The sequence below is a fragment of the Somniosus microcephalus genome, unplaced genomic scaffold (genome assembly GCF_052327205.1).
Source record: "Somniosus microcephalus isolate GS21.2 unplaced genomic scaffold, FLI_Smic_1.0 unresolved_chr1, whole genome shotgun sequence".
In the NCBI taxonomy this organism is placed as follows: Eukaryota; Metazoa; Chordata; class Chondrichthyes; order Squaliformes; family Somniosidae; genus Somniosus; species Somniosus microcephalus.
The window spans coordinates 141,757,568-141,774,833 of record NW_028225179.1 but is presented as its reverse complement, the minus strand read 5'-3'; the positions used below and the strand labels follow the sequence as shown (position 1 = coordinate 141,774,833).

Genomic DNA, 17,266 nt, shown 5'->3' with positions numbered 1-17,266 from the left:
ATTACTGTCTTATATTCTGATTTCACTTTCTGTTTTCGACATGATTAGGGTGCATTCCATCAAAAATATTATGTTCAATTGAAAAGAAAAGGAATAAAGAACTTGCATTTATATAGCGCATTTCAGAACCTCAGGCTTTACAACCAATGAAGTGTAGTCACTGTTGTAATGTAGGAAACCCAGCCGACAATTTGTGTACAGCAAGCTCCCACAAACAGCAATGTGATACTAGCCAGATAATCTGTTTTTAGTGATGTTGGGTGAGTGATAAATATTGGCCAGGACATTGGGGACAAATCCCCTGCTCTTTCCAGAATAGTGCCATGGGATTGTGGCTTCGATTTAGCGTCTCATTCAAAAGATGGCACCTCGGACAGTGCTGCACTCCCTCGGTACTGTGTTCAAGTCCCTGGAGTGCAGCGTGAACCCACAACCTACCCACTCAGCCAAGATGTGATGATGTAAGGCCACTTGAAAGTAAAAGATGTATTGATATTCTTCCATAGCAGCATTATAATCAGATTACGCATAAGGGTATGTGTAAGACTGTGATGGTTCATGTGGCTAATAATGTTTTTATTGTCTCAGGAATGTGGATGCAGTTGGATCCAGTTAAATGTAGTTCTGCTCCCAAGTTTCCAATTCAGCTGTGACTAGGTGAGTTTCAAAGTTCATCCAAGGTTACTTAACAATGGTTTCAGATTCACTGTTAAATCAATGCTGCATTTACATTGAAGTTATTGATCTGAGAATGGTAGCTTTGGTTCGGCTTCCAGCCAAGCATTGCTCAGCTCTGGCTTGGATGCAAGTATGGCTGATTTAGAAAGAAAAAAGACTTGCATTTATATAGCGCCTTTCACAACCACCGGATGTCTCAAAGCGCTCAAAGTCAATGAAGCACTTTTTTGAAGTGGAGTCACTGTTGTAATGTGGGAAATTTGCGCACAGCAAGGTCCCACAAACAGCAATGTGATAATGACCAGATAATCTGTTTTTGTTATGTTCATTGAGGGCTAAATATTGGCCTGGACACCGGGAATAACTCCCGTAATCTTCTTCGAAATAGCGCCATGGGATCTTTTATGTCCACCTGAGAGAGCAGTCGGGGCCTCGGTTTAACATCTCATCCAAACGATGGCACCTCCGACAATGCGGCACTCCCTCAGTACCACACTGGAGTGCCAGCCTAGCTAGGACAGAGATCCTGTCTAGACACAGATGGGCAGAACAGTATCCCAAAAATTAGAAATGTAAAAAATTGGGAGAGGACAAAATCTCTGCTCTCCAAACATATAAATTGAGCCAGATATGTTTAGAAAAGTATGCAAAGCATCCAATAGAGCCCGCAGTACATTACAAGCCAGCTTTGATGCTGCGCTGGATTTGCAGCCCATGCAATGTTAAGTCAAAGCAAGTTAAGATCCCCCTCCAGGCAGTCCGAGTCTGCTTTCCTCTGGAGTCAGGTCCTGATTACATTTTTATACATCTTTTGAATGAGGCATTGAGCCAAGGTCCAGTCTCTGTAAACGTAAAAGACCCCATGGCACTATTTTGAAGAAGAGCAACCCCTAACCATCCTCAACAAAGACAGATTAACTGTTCATTTATTTCATTGCTGTCTGTGGGAGCCTGCTGTGGGCAAATTGGTTGCTAAAATTGCAACAGTCCAAAAGTACTTCATCGGCTATGAAGCCTCTGGGACATCCCAGGGTCATGAAAGGTGCTATAAAAATGCAAACCCTTTCTTTACACCAGACAGTTTAGCAAAGCGATTTCAGATAAATTTGTGGTGTAAATTCAGTGGTTTAGTATCATGGGGAGATTTTTGCAGTGAGTTTGGTCCCAGTGTTAGTGCGATTCAATCGAAATTAAATTAATTTTAATTGATAAAGTAAATATACTTGGTTCCCAAGAATGATTCGTTTTTCTCCCATGTAATTGAAGGTTTCTTGAAATAACTTATGATAGTTCAACAGAAATGATGTTTTGTTTTAATTAATTCATAAATTAATTGCAGAAACAACATATAAGCACAAACGAACATGTTTCCCTTTTTCGTACCCAGTTTTGCCTTACATTTTAATTTACATTCGGATAGATTGGTTTGAAATGGATGGGTGGCGGAAATGAAGTCACGTGATGAACGCCGGCGACGCCCCTTCTGCGGTTCTTCACCCAGGTCCGCTTACACTGTATATAAATGGGCAGCGGACGGGCGTCTGGTTATTTGAGCAGTGAGTCAGGACTATGTCAGGCAGAGGGAAGGGTGGTAAGGGACTGGGCAAAGGCGGAGCCAAGCGCCACCGTAAAGTGCTCCGCGATAACATCCAGGGTATCACTAAACCAGCTATTCGTCGCCTGGCTCGCCGTGGGGGTGTTAAACGAATCTCGGGTTTGATCTATGAGGAGGTCCGCGGAGTTTTGAAGGTCTTTCTCGAGAATGTTATCAGGGACTCGGTCACCTACACGGAACACGCCAAGCGCAAGACGGTGACGGCCATGGACGTGGTGTACGCGCTGAAACGCCAGGGACGCACCCTCTACGGGTTCGGTGGTTGAAGATAGTTGAGAAATAAACGTGATTTACAAACCAAAGGTTCTTTTAAGAGCCACCAAAATATTTGAAAGGTGTATAACTGGTTATTTACGAGTAGGGGATGCGATACATAATGTATAATATCGTAACATTTGGAATAGCCCATTGTGGGTGGCTTTGAGAAGTTTGATTTCTTTAGATTTCCTTTCAATGATTTTTCGCCCATTAACGTTAATGGGCAGAAAAACCCCAGCTGGCTTGAAGCAGGTTTTAACTGGTTCTCTTCCTGCAGTATCAACACCACATCGTCTCCAGCAACATCAAGGGCAGGGTTACACTTGAGTGCGATCTGATAAAATTGTACCAAAGCTTTGACAATAATACAATACAATACAAATCGCTTTATTGGCATGATAAGGTACATCTTATGTTGCCAAAGCATCAAAATACATTTATGGTTGAACACATAAACGCGGTTCCATTCATACAGTGTATAAACAGGTATATCCCTGAGTTTATAAATATATTTTCGCCTTGTTTATATATACTCTTGTCTTAGTTTACTGGTTGTCCCTCTGTTCATGGCAAGCTGTAACATAGTGTGCCGCCAGTGTTACACAGCTTCTCTCCTCCCCCAGTAGGAATGGGAGTTTTTGGTTGTCAGTCAGATTTCTGAATTCAGGGCATATTTGTGAGAATTTTTGATAGAAATTCTCTCTGATGCCCTGATATTTTCCACAGGCTGTGAGGAAGTGCATCTCTGTCTCAACTACTCCCTGACTGCAGTGAGAGCATATCCTGTCTTCTCTTGGCAGCCTGGTCTGCCTGTGTCTGCCTTTTTCGATCGCTAGGCTATGTTCGCTAAGTCTGTACCTTGTCAAGGTTCTTCTCAGTTTGTTATCCTTTACCATGGTCAGGTAATCAGCTATGTTGTATTGTCTGTTTAGGGCCAAGTAGCAATTGAGTTTGCTTTGGGTTTTTGTTGTTTCTGCCCAATATGACAGATATTTTTCCTTTTGCTTAGCGACGATTGTGTTGGGTCGAATTCTTTGTGTTACCCTGTCACTGTCCTGGGGCTGGTTATTGTTAGTATTGTTATTAGTTACTTTATTGAGTCCCAGGACTAGTTGACTGAGGGTATTCTTCTTTATGGTCAGCTCTTGGCATTTCAGGGCGTCGTAGTGATAGCATTGGGGGTTGCTCATTTGTAGGTGATTCCAAAATTTGGTGGCTCTTTTTTGGATAGTGATTATTAATGGGTATTGGCCTAGTTCCGCCCTGCATGTGTTGTTTACTGTTTTCCTTTGAGTCCGGAGGATACTTTTACAGAATTCCGCATGTAGGATCTCAATTGGGTGTTTGTCCCATTTTGCAAAATCTTGTTGTGTTAGTGGTCCCCAGACCTCACTGCCATAGAGTGCAATTGGTTCAATTACTGATTTGAAAATTTTGAGCCAAATGCTAATTGGGATTTCTATTTGGATTGATTTTTTGATGGCATAGAAAGCCCTTCTTGCTTTCTCTTTCAGTTCATTCACAGCCAGTTTGAAGTTTCCCGTAGAACTGATTTTTAAGCCCAAGTATGTGTAGTGAGTGGTTTGTTCAATTTTGGTTGTTCCTACTGTGAAATTTATTGTGGGTCCATGTTGTTTGGATCTTTGCTGGAACACAAGGACTTTGGTTTTTTGGGGATTTATTGTCAGGGCCCAAGTCTGGCAGTACGACTCCAGCAGGTCCAGGTTCTGCTGTAGACCCTCCTTAGTTGGTGACAGCAGAACCAGGTCGTCGGCATAGAGGAGGAATTTAACCTTGGATTCATATAGGGTGAGGCCGGGTGCTGTAGATTGTTCAAGTAGTTTTGCCAATCCATTAATGTAAATATTAAAGAGTGTCGGTGAGATTGGCGAGCCCTGCGTCACCCCCCGCCCCTGTGGGAAGTATTTTGTTTGTTTGTCTCCAATTTTAACTGCACATTTATTGTTTGTATACATTGATTTAATTACATCATATGTTTTACCTCCTACCCCGCTTTCGATAAGTTTCAGGAATAAACCGTCATGCCAGATGGAGTCGAAAGCCTTCTGGAAATCTACAAAGCATGCGTAGATTTTGCTTTTGTTATGGTGAACGTGTTTGTCAATTAGGGTCTGTAGGGTGAAGATATGATCGGATGTTCTATAGTTTGGCAGGAATCCAATTTGGCTTTTACTCAAGACATTGTGCTCTTCAAGGAAGTTTATAAGTCTTTTGTTTATGATGCTACAGAATACCTTCCCCAGGTTACTGTTTACACAGATGCCTCGATAGTTGTTTGGGTCGATTTTGTCCCCACTTTTGTATATGGGTGTTATGAGTCCTTTGTTCCAGATGTCAGGGAAATAACCGACACTCAGAACCAAGTTGAAGAGTTTTAGGATAGCCAGTTTCAGTTTGTCGTCTGCGTGTTTAATCATCTCGTTTAGTATGCCGTCTGTCCCGCAAGCTTTTCCTGGTCGCAGGTCCTTGAGTTTTTCAAGAAGTTCTTTTTCTGTTATTATGGCGTCTAGCGGGTTTTGGTTATCTTTTATGGCCATTTCAAGCTTTTCAAGTTTTTTGCGTATTTGGTGTTGCTCTGGTCCTAGTGTGTTTTTCTGGTATAATTTTTCAAAGTGGTTTACCCATGTGTCCCCATTTTGAATGGACAAATCGTCGTGTTGTTTTTTGTGTAGTGTTTTCAAGTTGTCCCAGAAACAATTCGACTCAATGGATTCCTCCATGGAGCTGAGTGTATTCTTAATAAATTGCTCTTTTTTGGTCCTGAGTGTGTTTCTGTATTGTGTTAGCGTCTGACAATAAGTAAGGCGTAATTCCTCGTTTTCTGGATGTCTGTGTTTTTGGTTTGATAGTTTTCTAAGTTTTTTCCTCATGTTATGGCAATCATGGTCAAACCATTTTTCATAGTTTTTTGTTTTGGGTTTGTTCTTGCGAGCTTTCAAGTTTGCATTTGTTGCCAAATTATCAAAAATATTGTTTAGTTTACTAACTGCCCGGTTTACGCCTTCTTTATTGTGAGTGTATATGTTATCCAGAAAGGTGTCTAAGAGAGCTTGAGTTGATGCATTGCTAATTGTTTTCTGGTATTTTTCCGTGTCGTTTTTGGCCCATCTGTACGATTTTTTGGTGTTGTACAGTTTACTGGGTTGTGTTTCTATGTTGTTTGTTTCTGTCTTTTTGAGAAACATAGTAATTTGACTGTGATCTGACAGTGTTGTTTGTGGTTTGACTGTGAATGCTCTGAAAGAGGATGGGTCCAAGTCTGTAATCATATAGTCTACTGTGCTGCAGCCAAGAGGTGAGCAATAGGTCGATCTTCCTAGGAGGTCTCCTATGAACCTACCATTGACAATGTACAGACCCAGGTTTCGACAGAGCTGTAGTAGCTGTTTACCGTTGGTATTTGACTGTTTGTCGCAGTTATGCCTGTATGGAAGGGAAGGGATGTCAAAGTGGTTATTCCCGAATACATAATTGTTTCCCTGATTATTGGTGAAGTCTGGTTCTTCGCCCGTTCTTGAATTGAGGTCCCCACAGATCAACACGTTCCCCTGGGCCTGGTATTGGATAATTTCCCCCTCCATGTTGGAGAAGGTGTCCTCTTTGTCGTACGGGGAATCGATTGGAGGGATATAAAGTGCGCAAATGTAAACATCTTGGGTGTTTGAGATAATCTCCCTCTCAAGTTTGAGCCACATATGGTTTTCGCCCTTTTTTATAAATTTGATGTAATTCTTAAGTTCTGTTTTAAACCAGATCAGTATGCCTCCGGAGTCTCTGCCTTGGGTTACACTTGGTAATTTATTGGAGGGGACCACTAGCTCAGTGTACCCTTGGGGACAGCCGGTGTGTCCTTTTCCTTTATACCAAGTTTCCTGTAAAATGATAATATCTAGATCTTTAGTTTCCTCTATGAACTCTGGGGTCCTACTCTTCACTTCTCGCACTGAAGAGCGTAGACCTTGGATATTCCAGGTCGAAATATATAAGGATTTCATGTTAAGTTTTATCTTTTTCTATGATGGGTTAAAGAGTGGTACGTGTTTGTCGTGTCTAAGTGTGGGGAAAAAAAAGATCACCCCAGTTGTCTACAAAAGTTAATACAATTTGGTTACAGTTCTTTCTATTAATTAGTCCTTGATCCATAAGGCGGAAGTAGATGCTGCTGCACATCTGCTTATTGTCTCTTAATGGATTGTCTCTGTCTGAGGTATTGCGTACGTCCTGTGCATCTCTCCCTCTGTCTGGCTGGTAGCGGTCCGATTCCCCTGTGGGACAGGAGTGGTGCAGGTCTGATAATGTTGTTTTGCATGGGGATCCTCTCCGGTCTCGGTTGGTGTGGTGGTGGTCTTTGTAGTGTTCCTGATATGTACCCCGCTGATCTCTGGTGGTCGGGGGGGGGGTCCTCTTGGAGTCTGGGTATGGACCCGGTTAAAAGCGACGTCCTTCAGGGCTTTAGCAAAGATCGATATTTTTTGCCTTTGGATGTGGACGTGGTCGTAAAGACATTCTTCATCGAGGGTGGGGTGTTGGGCCAGGTGTACGTTGTGGTTTGATTCGCATTCTGTTGCTATGCTGACATTTATCTCATGAATTGTGTTGTTGTTGAAGTCTGTTCTCGGCAATATTGTGGAAACAGTGATTCTAGTGTTTGGAAATGTACTGCTTGCCTTCCTAATCATTGCTCTGAGCGATGTTGCTACCTCTTTCTGTTTGGCCTTTAGGTCATTTGTGCCCGTGTGTATTATTATGTGTTGGGGGGAGCCTAATCTGGCTTTGGTCAGCCATCCCATGGCTCTGTCTGTTGTTGGGCACCAAATCTTTTCTACTTTACTTCTAGGGAAGAGCTTTTTCTCCCATAGAAATTTCCCATTTGAGTCTATGAGTATTACGACGTCAGCCTTGTTTGTGTTTACTGTCTGGTGGCTTTCGCCTGGACTCATAGTGTGTGTGCTGGGCTGGGGTGTCTGGTGTGTGCGTACCTCTTGTGAGCGGCTCGCTTGTGGTTCCATGGTGGTGGGGGAAGATTGCGAGTCAGCATGCTGGTCGGTCTGTGTGGCACCCCTTGTATTGTGTGTCTGTTGCTTTTGTTCCGTGTGGGAGTGCAGCCGTTCCGTCCGGCTCTGTCTTGTCTTATCTCTAGTCTCTGGTTGCTGGTCTAATGGTGTTTTCTCTCCTCTATGGCTCTCTTCTTTTTCCTGCAGCTCTTTCACCTGATTCTTAAGTAGATTCACCTGGTTATCAAGTCTATTCAGCTCTCTCTTGTGTCTCTCCCTCTCCTGCTTTTGTTTGTCATTCAATTTGAGGACCTCCTCTCTAAGTTTAACCATCTCTATCTCTAATTGATAAAATTTATCTTTTGGTTGTATCTGGCTGTGTGATCCCGGGGTATGTGTCTGGTCGGCCCTGGAAGGCTCACTCACTTCCTGGCTAAGCTGGTCGGATGATCGGAGATGTGTTTGTCTTCTGCAGGTCTTTAATTAATTAGATTATTTCAACGTTTTTTTTTAATAAGGACCTTCTCGCGTGAACGCAGAAGGTCCCATGGCCCCGTTCGACAAAGAGCAGGAGTTTTCTGGTGTCCTGGCAAACTCGATTCTTCAAACAGCACCTTCAAAAACCGATTAACTACTCCATTATCTCATTGTTGTCTGTGAGACCTTTGATGTGACGTTGGCTGCTGTGTTTATAAGACTGCATTTCAAAATTGGCACTTTGGGACATCCTGAGAAAGTGAAAGGTGTGTGTATAACAACTCGCATTTACATAAACAAAAGCAAAATCTGACAAATACAGAAAATGCTGGAAATAATCAGTAGATCAGGCAGCATCTGTAGAGCGAAACAGTTAACATTTCAGATCGGTGACCCTTCATAAGAACTGGAAAAAGTTAGAGATGTAACAGGATTTTAAGCAAGTGTGGGGCAGGGAAGGAGGGGAGGAAAGAAAAAAAAAGGGAATGTTTGTGATAGGCTGGAAAGCAAGAGAGATTAAAAGACAAAAGGGGATGGTAATGGGACAAGTTAAGAAACAAAAGATGAGTCGAGATGAGGTGTAAATGGCAATGGCAGAATCATCAACAGCTGTCTTGTGAGAGAATTATTTTAGACACTTTACAGCCTTCTGGACTCAACATTGAGTTCAACAATTTCAAATCAAATCAAATCAAATCAACTTTTAGTGTCATTGTTAGTGCACAAGTGCAGTACAACGAAATGTAGGCTTGCGGCTCCCGAGAGTGTACAATTTGGATTAGGACACTTAAACATTTCAACATACATTTGTACATATATATTAGCATAAATATGACCATAATAAAGTGCATCGGCAGATGTGCAGGCTTTAGTGTTTATTTGTGGAGTTCAGTAGGATGACAGCCCTGGGAAAGAAGCTGTTCCTAAATCTGGTCGTACGGGTGCGAATGCATCTGTAGCGTCTTCCAGATGGTAGGAGGGCGAACAGACTGTGGCTGGGGTGGGTAGGGTCTTTGATGATGGACCGTGCCCTCCGTAGGCAGCGTTTCTGATATATATGTTCTATGGTCAGTAGCCGGGTGCCGGTAATGCGTTGGGCAGTTTTGACTACCCGCTGCAGGGCTTTCCGGTCATGGGAGCTACAGCTGCCGTACCATACCGTGATACAGTTTGTCAGGATGCTCTCTATAGTGCAGCGGTAGAAGTTAGAGAGGATCGGGGGTGACAGATTACATCCCTTCAGCCTCCTCAAGAAATATAGGCGCTGCTGGGCCTTCTTCACCAGAGAGGAGGTGTTGAGGGACCAGGAGAGGTCTTCCGTGATGTGGACTCCGAGGAACTTAAAGCTGGCCACCCTTTCCACCTCCGCCCCATTGATGTGGATGGGGGTGTGACTTCCGCCTTTGGACTTCCTGAAGTCCACGATTATTTCCTTTGTTTTCTTGGTGTTAAGTTCCAGGTTGTTGTCGGCGCACCACTTCACGAGATGCTGGACAACCTCTGCCCCTATTTTTCACATGGCAGCTGCCGATCATTCTGCCATTGCCATTCACACCTCATCTAGAGTCATCTTTGGTTCCTTTACTTGTCCCATTACCATCTCCTTTTGCCTTGCACCATCATATCTTTTGCCATTTAATCTCTCCTACTTTCCATCCTATCACAGACCTTCCCTTTTGTTATTTCCTCCCCTCCTCCCTTTCCTCTCTTAAAATCTGTTTTAGTGATGTTGATTGAGGGATAAATATTGGCCTAGGACACTGGGGAGAACTCCCCTGCTCTTCTTGGAAATAGTGCCATGTGATCTTTTACATCCACCTGAGAGAGCAGACGGGGCCTCACTTTAATGTCTCATCTGAAAGACAACACCTCTGACAGTGCAGCACTCACTCAGTACTGCACTGCAGCATCAGCCTAGATTTATGTGCTCAAGTTTCTGGAGTGGGACTTGAATCACTACCTTCATGAACTCAGAGGCAAGTGTGCTACCCACTGAGCTACAGCTGACATAAGAACAGCTTGCATTTATATAAGGACATAAGACGTAAGAGCAGGAGTAGGCCATATGGCCCCTCGAGCCTGCTCTGCATTCAATAATACCATGGCTGATCATCGACCTCCAGTGCCTTTAACTTAGAAAAACATCCCAGGCCCTTCAGATGCCAGATTATTGCTACTTTGAAAAAGAAAGTGACTGCTTAACCCTGTCTTCTCTCTCCAGGCACTAGCAGAACTGCTGAATAAGCCCAGTATTTTCTACCTAAGGTGTTTTCCTCTCCCTGTTGCACATAATGTCCCTTCAGCCTTCTTGAAAAAACCTTGTTATTCTTCACCAAAGGTCACCTAACCCCTGCCCCTTGATCTACCTCAACCTTGTGTGTGTCAGCTGTGGCTCAGTGGGTAGCCCTCTTGTTTCAGAGTCAGAAGGTTGTGGGTTCAACTTCACCAGGCTTGAGCATAAAAATCCAGGCTGACACTCTAGTGCAGTACTGAGTGAAAGCTGCACTGTCAGAGATGCCATCTTTAGGATGAGACGTTAAACCAAGGCCCTGTCTGCTCTCTCGGATGGGTGTAAAAGATCCCATGGTCACTATTTTGAAGAAGAGCAGGTGAGTCCTGGCCAATATTGAGCCTTTAATCAACATCGCTAAAACAGATTATCTGGTCATTATCACATTGCTGTTTGCGGGAGCTTGCTGTGCGCAAATTGGTTGCCGCGTTTCCTACATTACAACAGTGACTCCACTTCAAAAGTACTTCATTGGCTGTAAAGTGCTTTGGGATGTCCTGAGGATGTGAAAGGTGCTATATAAATGCAAGTCTTTCATCTTAACATTTGACTAGCGAGCAAATGTTGAGACATTAGTCTACCTACTCTCGGTTTTCAGGAATCTTGAAATTTCAAACAAGTGATTCAGAAAAATGACGAAGAAAAACAATGCAGCATAACTGTAGGTTCCAATTGTACTTTCATGAACTAAACATATGATGGAGAAAATTATCTCAATGGGTTGATTTGTAAAATAAAAAGCACATTATAAGAATAGACCCATTTCATGCTGGAGGATGTTTGAAAATTTGAACAAAAAGGGTTATTTTCCCGTGATTATAAGTCAATAATCTTGCAGCAGTGCCCAATATTCCAAACTCACTTTTTAAAAGAATATTCCCACATTAAGATTATATTGTCCCTGTAAAGTTTCATAGAGTAGTAGGTTAAAGATGATTCACTGGAAGAAATCAGTACCAGATTTGGAACCAAGTACCATAAATTATTATATATTTTAGTTATAATTTTAATTATTAGACATTGGGACGTTCTCTGACAACATCCCGGCTGCCGTGCTGAAGACTTGTGCTCTAGAACTAGTCACGCCTCTAGCCATGCTGTTCCAGTACAGCTAAAACACTGGCATCTATCCGACAATGTGGAACACTGCCCAGGTGTGTCCTGTCCACAAAATGCAGGACAAATACAACCCGGCCAATTAGTGCCCTATCAGTCTACTCTCAATCATCAGCAAAGTGATGGAAGGTGTAATCGACAGTGCTATCAAGCGGCACTCACCAATAACGTGCTCACTGATGCGCAGTTTGGATTCCACCAAGACCACTTGGCCGGTGACCAGAGTCGGGGACCTGCTCGATAGCGGAGGAGCTGGCGCAGCGCCTGTCCTGAGCCAACATCTGGCTCGTGGCCAAAGCCATCGAGTCGCTGAAAGTGGCACTGGGCCCTGACTCCACTAGGCGTATCGAGGAGGCTCAAGCATGAGGGGCGATCCCGTCCGAACTGACCCTCGTTCGGATGGAATTCCTCATCGGCGCCCGGCCCCGAAACCCCACTCGGGAGCCGGCGCCTCACAACTTGAGCCATCTCGGGGAAATGCCCTCCGTGCCTTTTATCTCCGCGCGGAGGGGTTTCTTGTACGGGCTGCTCCTGCACACTCTCCACTTTGCCATCTTCGTCTGCCATCCGGACACGCCTTGGCGTGCCATCCGGTGGAGGCTGAGGTCCCCAATGGGGGGCTCTCTAAGGGGGAAGTCCTCCCTTTTTCTATTGGGGACTTGGCCTGGAGGGTGTTGCATGGAGCAGTCCCATGCAATAAGCTTTTAAACAGGTTCACGGACTCCCAGGCCGTCTGCCTTTTCTGTGGCCGAGAGGAGTCCGTGTTCCACGTTTATACCGAATGTGAGAGGTTGCAGCCTCTGTTCCACTATTTGAAGGGGCTGCTCCTTGATTTCTGGCTGCAATTCAGTCTCACGCTCCTGATCTTTGGTCACCCTTTGGCAGGGGGGAGCGGGCAGATCAGAGGACCTCGTAGGACTGCTCCTGTGCCTGACGAAGGTAACCATACAGGTCCAGGCAGTGGGTGGTCGAGGGGGTCGGGCACAGGAGATGGAGCATGCAGTGTCCGTCGGCATGCTCAAGGCCTTCTGCGACTGGTGGGCACCGCGGGAACTGAAGTGCATCATCGCTCCCGGCCAAGGCAATTTTCATTTAATTTGTTAAGATTTATTTAAAGTTTTATTAATTTACAGTTAATTTGTTCAATCAAAAAGAGCAAGACCACTCGGCTGTCGACCTCATTACAGCCTTGGTACAAACATGGACAAAAGGAGCTGAATTCCAGAAGTGAGGTGAGAGTGACTGCCCTTGACATCAAGGCAGTATTTGACCGAATGTGGCATCAAGGAGCCCCAGTAAAACTGAAGTCAACAGGAACCGGGGGGGGGAAAACTCTCCACTGGCTGGAGTCATACCTAGCACAAAGGAAGATGGTTGTGGTGATTTAAGGTCAATCATCACAGCTCCAGGACATCGCTGCAGGAGTCCCTCAGGGCAGTGTCCTAGGCCCAACCATCTTCAGCTGCTTCATCAATGACCTTCCCTCCAACATAAGGTCAGAAGTGGGGATGTTCGCTGATGATTGCACAGTGTTCAGTGCCATTCACAACCCCTCAGATAATGAAGCAGTCCATGCCCACGTGCAACAAGACCTGAACGACGTTCAAGCATAGGTTGATAAGTGGCAGGTAACATTCGAGCCACAGAACTGCTGGGCAATGACTATCTCCAAAAAGCGAGCGTCTAAACACCACCCCTTGACATTCAATGGCATTACCATTCCCGAATCCCCCAACATCAACATCCTAGGGGTCACCATTGACCAGAAACTTAACTGGACCAGCCACATAAATACTGTGGCAACAAGAGCAGGAGTGTGATGGAATACTCTCCACTTGCCTGGATGAGTGCAGCTCCAACAACACTCAAGAAGCTCAACACCATCCAGGACAAAGCAGCCGCTTGATTGGCGCCCCATCCACCACCTTAAACATCCGCTCCCTCCACCACCGGCACACCGTGGCTGCAGTGTGTACCATCTACAAGATGCACTGCAGCAACTCGCCAAGGCTTCATCTGCAGCACCTCCCAAACCCGTGACCTCTACCGCCTAGAAGGACAAGGGCAGCAGGCACATGGGAACACCAACACCTGCAAGTTCCCCTCCAAGTCACACATCATCCTGACTTAGAAGTATATCGTCGTTCCTTCATCGTCGCTGGGTCAAAATCCTGAAACTCCCTCCCTAACAGCACTGTGGGAGTACCTTCACCACACGGGACTGCAGCGGTTCAAGAAGGCGGCTCACCACCACCTTCTCAAGGGCAATTAGGAATGAGCAATAGATGCTGGCCTTGCCAACGACGCCCACATCCAATAAAAACGATTTTTAAAAAAGGTCGTGAAAGGTGCTATATAAATTCGTAGCGCCTGATATTCAGTCCATTGCAATCAATCAGTATCAGCGCTGCGTTCAAAGGGCGGCCGATCTGAAACCGCCCGAGTCGAATTCCTACCCCTAAGACTTCTATTTTTATTTTCAAACTATCTTCCCAAATAAATGCTGAATACATTTGGTCACATCAGTGCAAAATAACGCAGATGCCGGAAATAAAAACAGAAAATGCTGGAAATACTCAGATCATGCAATTTCCAGCATTTGCTGTTTACATTTGAGGTCATAGAGTTTCATGAATCACTAGACCCAGTCAACAAAATGTGATCCAGTTCAGGTGAGAATCGAAGGGTGGAAATCACTCTCTGCATTTAGCTCATTTTGAAAATATGTGAGTGGCTCTGAAAAGGGCCTTTTGTGTTCAGGCGGTTCGCCGCTCCAAATAAAACTCCCACCCAATGCAAATTGATTGATTTTGCTACGAATGACCAAAATACTGCGGGTGCTGGAAATCGCAAATAAAAACAGAAAACGCTATAAATAACCAGCAGGTTCTGTTTATATTTATGGCACATTTTGCTTCGTTTATTTGAGTAAGTATTTTTTGTTTTGGTCAGCTGGGTGTGGTCCTACTATTTGAAATAATAGAAATTAAATTTGGGAGATGCAAATTGGGCTGCGGATCCGCTATCGCCTATTCTACAACATTGCACAAAGTCCTATTGGTCAACAATGGTCTTTAGCTCCTTATTTTGTGAATCTGTGAGTGGCTCTGAAATGAGCCTTTTATTTAGCGTTGAGCCGGTTCGCCGCTCCTGACCCGTCTACCTCCTCTTCGGGGCCCGTCGCTTACGCCCCACAGTCCGGGAGGCTGCGGGCCGCTTGGGGACTTTTCTGGGCTTGGCCTTCCGGGGGCTCTTGGCCGCCGACTTCTTGGCGCGTTTGTGGGCAGCAGGTTTGGCCGCCGCCGCCCTCTTGCGGGCCGGTTTCTTGGCGGCCGGTTTCCTCTTGGCGCCTCCTTCGGACCCGTCCTCGGCCTCTCCTTCCTCGCCCTCCTCCTCCTTTCGGTCCGGGTGCAGGGAGGCCGAGGACGTGCCGGCGCCGTTCTCCACTGGCGATCCCTTGTTGGCCAAGGTGCCGGCCGACTGGTTGGGCCGGACGGCGGCGCCTTTCTCCGGCTCGTAGCCGGAGGCCGAGATGGTTTTCTTCAGGGCGCCCAGCTTGGGGGCCGCCTGGCGCTCCTTGGTGGCGGCCACCGCCTCCAGGATCTGCTCGGACACCGCGGCGGCGGCGCCTCCTTTCTGCGGCCGGTAGGCGGCCTTCTTCTTGGCGGCGGCATCGGGAGGAGCGGGTGCGGGGACATCCGCTTTAACAGGGCCGGTCTCGGCCATCGGGCAAATCCGCGCTGACGGACGTCGCGCAAACTTGTGGCGGAGCCTCGGCGGAGACTTTGTTTATAAGGGCAGAAGGCGGACGAGATCGCGTCAACCTGCCGCTCGGCCACGCCCCCCGTCCCGGGAGCCCCGCCCCTTCTCGCTCCTCCGTTACAAATGATAGCAACAACAACAAAAGCATGCATTTCCGCAGCGCCTTTCACGCCCCAAGGTGCTTCACTTCCTTGAGGGGCGGCGGGGGGGGAACGTGATTATCAAACAAAATTGGACATCTGGCCACATAGAATGGTTACAGCACAGAAGGAGGCCTTTATAAAAACACTGGTTCGGCCTCACCTGGAGTATTGTGTCCAATCCTGGGCACCGCACTTTCAGAAGGATGTGAAGGCTTTAGACAGGGTGCAGAAAAGATTTACAAGAATGGTTCCAGGGATTACGGGACTTCAGTTACGTGGACAGACTGGAGAGGCTGGGGTTCTCTTGCAAGTGTCTTCGGCTAGTCCCACTTGCATGTTAGCCAGTGGCTCGGTGGGTGGCGCTCTCTCTCGCCTCTGAGTTTCTGAAGGTTGTGGGTTCATAGTCCCCACTCCAGGAACTTGAGCACAAAAATCTAAGCTGACACGCCCAGTGCTGTGCTGAGGGATGAGGCGTTAAACCGAGGCCCCGTCTGCGCTCTCGGGTGTACGTAAAAGATCCATGGCACTCATTTCAAAGAAGAGCAGGTGGAGTTATCAAGAGGGAGTCCTGGCCAATAGTTATCCCTCAATCAACATAACAAAAACAGATTATCTGGTCATTATCACAGTGTGGGAGTTTGCTAAGCACAATTTGGCTGCTGCATTTCCTACATTACAATGGTGACTACACTCATTGGATGTAAAGTGCTTTGGGATGTCTGGTGGTCATGAAAGGCGCTGTATCATGCAAGTCTTTCTTTCACTCCTCTGCCCTTTTCCCGTGGCCCTGCAAAAACACTTTTCCATTCAGGTACTTATCCAATTCCCTTTTGAAAGCCATGATTGAATCTGCCTCCACCACCCTCTCCGGCAGTGCATTCCATGTCCTAACCACTTGTTGTGTAAAAAAGTTTTTCCTCATGTCGCCTTTGGTTCTTTTGCCAATCACCTTAAATCTGTGTCCTCTGGTTCTCGACCCTTCCACCAATGGGAACAGTTTCTCTCTATCTACTCTGTCCAGAACCCTCATGATTTTGAACACCTCTATCATCCCTTTTGTCATTTAATCTATCCTGCCCTTCACCTTATCACAGACCTTCCCCTTTTGTTCTTTCCCTGCCCCCTTTGCACTTGCTTAAAAACCTGTCACATCTCCAACTTTTTTTCCACTTCTGACGAAGGGTCACCGACCTGAAACGTTAACTCTGTTTCTCTCTCCACAGATGCTGCCTGACCTGCTGAGCATTGCCAACATTTTCTGTTGCTATTTCAGATTTCCAGCACCCGCGGTACAGTATTTTGCTATTGTGAAGTTGTTGTTTAGTGCAAGGGAGAGGCACACAAGATGAAGGTAAGCATTCAGGTGCAGCAGGCGGTTAAGAAGGCAAATGGTGTTGGCCTTCGTAGCGAGAGGGTTCGAGTACAGGAACAAGGATGTCTTGCTGCAATTGTACAGGGCCTTGGTGAGACCACATCTTGAGTATTGTGTGCAGTTTTGGTCGCCTTATCTGAGGAAGGATGTCCTTGCCATGGAGGGAGTGCAGCGAAGATTCACCAGGCTGATACCTGGGATGGCAGGAATTACGTATGAGGAGAGATTGGGTTGATTGGACTTATACTCGCTGGAGTTTAGAAGAATGAGAGGGGATCTCATTGAAACTTATAAAATTCTAACAGGACTAGACAGACTAGACGCAGGAAGGATGTTCCCGATGGTCGGGGAGTCCAGAACCAGGGGTCACAGTCTAAGGATAAGGGGTAAGCCATTTAGGACAGAGATGAGGAGGAATTTCTTCACCCAGAGAGTGGTGAACCTGTGGAATTCTCTACCACACAAGGCATTTGAGGCCAATTCATTAAATATATTCAAGAAGGAGTTGGATATATTTCTTAAGGCTAAAGGGATCAAGGG

At 45.8% G+C, this 17,266-nt stretch overlaps 1 protein-coding gene across 1 annotated transcript; it reads left to right on the top strand.

The window, feature by feature from the left end:
* Window positions 1–2,244: 2,244 nt before the first annotated feature.
* On the top strand, window positions 2,245–2,634 carry LOC147096066 (histone H4-like). Its single transcript, XM_085974073.1, has one exon. It carries the CDS (start codon window positions 2,248–2,250, stop codon window positions 2,557–2,559), a length of 312 nt encoding a protein of 103 aa, XP_085830199.1. The 5' UTR covers window positions 2,245–2,247; the 3' UTR covers window positions 2,560–2,634.
* Window positions 2,635–17,266: the final 14,632 nt, after the last annotated feature.